Below are 5,382 nucleotides of genomic sequence, written 5' to 3' on the forward strand. Positions count from 1 at the left end.
AAAAAAAAAAAAAAAAAAAAAAAAAAATGATATGAAACAAGCTTGTTACTATCGCACAATATCGTGTGGTCCAAATCTAACCAGGACGTTTGCATGAATATAATAAACGTGTACTAATTGGTGTTTCTCTAGTCATATCTTATGGAATAAAACGTAAACACATTAGATGTCAATTTGTGAATAAAGGATGGAAAAAGTATCATTCAAAGAAAGGAGTAGTGTAGCCAAAGTGATGGGGACAATACTGTCATTAACAGGCGCACTTGTAGTGATCTTCTACCACGGTCCACATGTTTTTGTCGCATCTTCTCTGCCGTATGTAAACTTCCGTATTTCTCCATCGTTGTCATCTTCAAACTCTGATTGGCTCATCGGAGGAGCCCTTTTTACAATACAAGGCATCTTCGTTTCTGTTTCCTTCATTCTACAGGTAGCATTTTTGTTGTTAAGTCGTTAATTAATAACGAGGTATAAATTATATAGAGAGTTGATATCTTAATATATTAAACATCAATTTCATTCCAATGTTTATTTATAATTAAAATGATTTTCGGACAGGCGCATATAATGAGTGAATATCCAGCAGCATTCACAGTCTCCTTTCTGTACACTCTATGTGTTTCATTCGTGACCACGACGATTGGACTAGTAGTCGAAAAGAACAATCCAAGCGTTTGGATCATTCATTTCGATATTACTTTGATAACAATTGTAACTATGGTATGTTATATACATTTTATAATTTTTTTCTTACATCAAAATACACCTTTTTTCTTTTCTTTTAACATAGTTTTCTTTATAAAATATTTCAGGCAATAATAACATCAGTATACTATGTGATTCATTCATGGACAGTGCGACACAAAGGACCAGTATACTTAGCAATATTTAAGCCTTTGTCTATTTTAATAGCAGTGGTTATGGGCTTCATCTTTCTCAACGATTCTCTCTATCTTGGATGGTACATGAATCAATATAGTTTTCATACGTACATGTACATATCTATAAACAAAAAAACATGTACTCATCTTCCATTTTGTGGTTCATTTTGCAGTTTGATTGGAGGGATTTTGATAACGTTAGGTTTTTACGCTGTGATGTGGGGCAAAGCAAACGAAGAAAAGAACCAGTTGTTTTCATTTTCAGAGAAAACCCCTCTTCTATTGAACCGCAAGAACGACCAAGTTTAGAAATAAAATAAAAAATAGACTACTATTAGTTAACAAATACCATATTTATAAAATGGTTTTAAGTCTCTATGAACCTAGTAGTTGGAAAAACAGATACTATGTATCTTTTAGATTATTATTTTTCCTTGTATTCCAACATTCATAAAAAAAAAAAAAAAAAAAAAAAAAAAAAAAAAAAAAAAAAAAAAAAAAAAANATTAAACGAGTTAACATATTTTACTTAAGTTTGGCTCCTTTTCTGTAATTATTATTTGTCAGCTTTGAGATAAGTCTCAAATATATGATACGAACTTGCATATTGCCTATAGTTTTTTTTTTTTTGGAGGGAAATCGTTTACAAACAAAACATATAGTCTATAGTACAGACTAGGATATAGTCTATAGTACAAACATATAGACATATTCAGGGGCAGACCCACATAGGTTGGAGGGGTGCAACTGCACCAGAAAAAATATAAAACTTGTTTGATTTTGCATTAACATTGTTTATATAAATGGTCTAGTGGTAATGGATGCACCACACAATTCAAGAGGTAAATCCCCTCCAAAACTAACTTTTGTTCATCCCCTCCAAAACTAACTTTTGTTATTTTCGCACCTGATCCAAACATTGGCTGGATCCGCCACTGGACATATTGCCTATAGTCTATAGTTGTCCTTTTCAAAAGGACCTTTGTATAGTATACTTGAAAAAAAATAAAGACTAGGAGATTAAATACTATAATAGTCAAGAAAAGAATAATAATTATTGAACCCAACATCACTTCGTTATATAATATTTGTAACATCAAGAAAGCAACAAGAGGGATAACAAATTGAAGACTCACAGACCACACCAAACTTTCTATAATTTCCAATAATGGCAGAAACAGTTAGTCTCTGGCAGAGAGAGGCCGTGTTCTTGACGGCAATGCTGGCGGTCGAAACCAGCGTGGTCGGAATAAGTACTCTGTTCAAAGTAGCAACTTCAAAGGGACTTAACGTTTATGCTTTCCTCGGCTATTCTTATCTTCTAGCTTCTCTCCTTCTTCTGCCTTCTTTTATCTTCTCCAACAGGTTTCTAATAACTTTATTCTTTAAAACCGTTTCACACCCAATTTTTTTCGATTGACTTCATTTATGGTGTTTGTTTCTGTTTTTTTTTTTAACAGATTAAGATCACTTCCTCCACTAAGTTTCTCAATACTTTGTAAAATAGGACTTCTTGGATTACTAGGGTAATATTCAAATAACTCTATTTTTTTTTCAAATTTTAAAATTATGGAATTATTTTCAAGTGTTGCTAATATCTGATTTTTTTTGGGCAATATAATGTATGATTTTTGGCTGAAAAAAAAGAACAGATCTATGTATGTGATCACAGGATACATAGGCATCAAATACAGCAACCCAACCTTAGCCTCCGCCATTAGTAATATCACTCCTGCTCTTACCTTTATCCTCGCCATTATCTTCAGGTTTGACTTTTTTTTTTCCCTAATATTTGCATATTTAAGATTAGTTTTAGAACAGACTATAGTAACACTTTTCTTACTATATTTTATAAAATGTTCACGTGTTGATATAGTAACATATCTTTTTCCGGCTTAATTTGGCTATATAAAGCAAAAAAATAAGAAAAATACTTAGGTTCACCCCTAGGGGTGAACCTCTCCATTCACCCCTTCTTCTCTCAGCCAATCATAATCTTCCATCTAATATTTCATTTAAAAAATAAATCAAAATTAAATTAAAAAACAAATCAAATTAAGGAAACAAATTTTGTATACTTTTAATTAAGGAAATTTAAATATTAGCTAGGTTTAGATTTTTAAAATTAGAATAAAATTATATGTCGGTTTGGGTTTACAAATGAATTGGTTAGGGTTTAGATTTTACAACTAAAACGAAATTATATGTCGGTTTGGTTTTACAAATGAGGTGGTTAGGGTTTAGATTTTACAATTAGAATGAAATTATATGTCGGTTTGGGTACAAATGAGATGGTTAAGGTTTAGATTTTACAAGTAGAACAAAATTATATGTCGGTTTGGGTTCACAAATGAGATGTTAGGGTTTAGATTTCACGATTAGAACAAAATTATATGTCGGTTTGGGTTCACAAATGAGATGGTTAGGGTTTAGATTTTACAAGTAGAACGAAATTATATATCGGTTTGGGTTCACAAATGAGATGGTTAGGGTTTAGATTTTATATATGTTGGTTTGGGTTTATTAAAGAGCGGTTTAAATTTTTTTAATTTTATAATAATATATACAGATTTTATTTCCTTATCTTATAAGGGGGTGAATGGAGAGGTTCACCCCTAGGGGTGAACCCAAGTATTGACAAACTTGGATCATATTAATTAGGTTTTACTTCACCATATTCAATAATATATTTTGCTAACCAAGACTTTTTACTAAAGATAAATATTCTAAAATAACACTAAAATAAGTTTTGGAAAATTATAGCATAAACTCCATTATTTTTCAAAAACAGCACTTTGCATTATTCAACTTCCTTTGAGTATTTCATATGCCTTTCTTTTTCTTTTTGGATTAATGTAACACAATTTTTATAATAAAAGGATGGAAAAAGTATCATTCAAAGAAAGGAGCAGTTTAGCGAAAGTGATGGGGACTATATTGTCACTAATAGGCGCACTTGTGGTGGTTCTTTACCATGGTCCACGTGTCTTTGTCGCATCTTCTCTGCCGTATGTAAACTTCCGTCAGTTTTATCCATCGTTGTCATCTTCAAAATCTGATTGGCTCATCGGTGGTGCTCTTCTAACCATAAGAGACATCTTCGTTTCAGTTTCTTTCATTCTCCAGGTACCACTTTTTCTTGACTCTTATTTAATAATCTCAAAACCTGATGTTTAAGTGGGGAACAACTTACATGTACATATGAACATTGGTTTACATGGTTGGAGACTTTAATAATATTAAATCAAATTCTCTTAGATTGTCCTATTTCAATAAAAGCTGGAACTAGATATAGTCGTAGTTTTGTTCCAATAATTTATTCTACATAATGATGTCGGACAGGCACAAATAATGAGTGAATACCCAGCAGCATTCACAGTCTCCTTCCTCTACACTGTATGTGTTTCAATCGTGACCACGACAATTGGATTAGTAGTTGAAAAGCACAATCCAGGCGTTTGGATCATTCATTTCAATATTACTTTGATAACAATTGTAACTATGGTAGGTTATATATTAAAAAAAATATAAATTTTACCAAAATTCTTTCGTTGTGATCTTAATATAGTCTTTTATAAATTATTTCAGGCTATAATTACTTCAGTATACTATGTGATTCATTCGTGGACAGTACGACACAAAGGACCTTTGTACTTGGCGATATTTAAGCCATTGTCAATCTTAATAGCAGTGGTTATGAGCGCGGTTTTTCTCAACGATTCTCTCTATCTCGGATGGTATGTGAATCAATAGTCTTCAATCTTCATCTACAAATTTACAAACAAAACATTTTTTTTTTTCTATTTTTTGCTTCGTTTTACAGTTTGATCGGAGGAATTCTAATAACGTTGGGGTTTTACGCTGTGATGTGGGGCAAAGCAAACGAAGATAAGGATCAGTTGTTATCATCTTCAGAAAAAGAGAAAACCCCTCTTCTAGTGAACGGCTATAGTGACCAAATTTAAATTAAAAATAAATTAGAACGAAAGAGGAATTTACATACTCTTAGTTACAATTTTGGGTAATGTTTACATATACATGCATACTAGTACTTACATTACATATTGCTTTGTATATAAACTTGAAAACTTACTATCTAATTGTTTAAATCATGGACTAAGACTCTCAAGATCTATCGGTGGTTAGTATATATTTATAAATATGACCTCCTAAATCTTTATATAGAATTTGATGCTGTAGGCGAACATTTCTCTCTTTCTTGCATAGGCACAGCCTATATACAGTATATATACACGCAATAACTGCATGTGTTGATCAGTTGAAACTTTAAAGTAGTATCTGTTCAAAAGATTTGTACATTATGAGAGATTTATGATAAATTTTATTGATGTAATATACTATTCAAATAGATTCATATTATTACATCAGAACAATATTGCGTGTCGACAACTTAGCCATTTCGTTTGGTTTTTTATACGAGTACTTTATCCACAGTATAAATTTAGATGTGCAAATATACCGTGGATAAAGCGTGATCTTA

General features: G+C 31.5%; 2 protein-coding genes across 4 annotated transcripts in view; both read left to right on the forward strand.

The window, feature by feature from the left end:
• The window catches only part of LOC104710655 (WAT1-related protein At3g28070), a 4,283-nt gene extending 2,951 nt beyond the window's left edge, over nt 1-1,332 (forward strand). The window contains exons 4-7 of one of the 2 annotated variants that reach the window (XM_010427291.1): nt 187-430; nt 559-720; nt 813-961; nt 1,055-1,332. In XM_010427291.1, the coding sequence (XP_010425593.1) occupies nt 187-430; nt 559-720; nt 813-961; nt 1,055-1,190 (691 nt within the window). In that variant the 3' untranslated portion in view covers nt 1,191-1,332. The remainder of the gene's footprint in view (nt 1-186; nt 431-558; nt 721-812; nt 962-1,054) is intronic. The other variant, XM_010427292.1, reaches the window with a different exon arrangement.
• On the forward strand, nt 1,956-5,014 carry LOC104710657 (WAT1-related protein At3g28100-like). Of its 2 annotated transcripts, none has more exons than XM_010427293.2 (7): nt 1,956-2,246; nt 2,342-2,407; nt 2,534-2,647; nt 3,761-4,007; nt 4,224-4,385; nt 4,470-4,618; nt 4,705-5,014. In XM_010427293.2, the coding sequence occupies exons 1-7, from the start codon at nt 2,050-2,052 to the stop codon at nt 4,844-4,846; spliced, it is 1,077 nt and encodes a 358-aa protein (XP_010425595.1). In that variant the 5' UTR covers nt 1,956-2,049; the 3' UTR covers nt 4,847-5,014. The 2 variants fall into 2 exon arrangements, with proteins under 2 accessions (XP_010425595.1, XP_019085716.1); XM_019230171.1 differs by having other exon boundaries at nt 2,222-2,246; nt 2,554-2,647.

The sequence above is a fragment of the Camelina sativa genome, chromosome 9, assembly GCF_000633955.1.
Source record: "Camelina sativa cultivar DH55 chromosome 9, Cs, whole genome shotgun sequence".
NCBI lineage: Eukaryota > Viridiplantae > Streptophyta > Magnoliopsida > Brassicales > Brassicaceae > Camelina > Camelina sativa.

Coding starts and splice junctions, on each gene's coding strand:
- LOC104710657 (XM_010427293.2), top strand. CDS start 2,050: ATGGCAGAAACAGTTAGTCTCTGGCAGAGAGAGGCCGTGTTCTTGACG. Junction 2,648..3,760: donor ATCCTCGCCATTATCTTCAG/GTTTGACTTTTT, acceptor TTATAATAAAAG/GATGGAAAAAGTATCATTCA. Junction 4,619..4,704: donor GATTCTCTCTATCTCGGATG/GTATGTGAATCA, acceptor TTCGTTTTACAG/TTTGATCGGAGGAATTCTAA.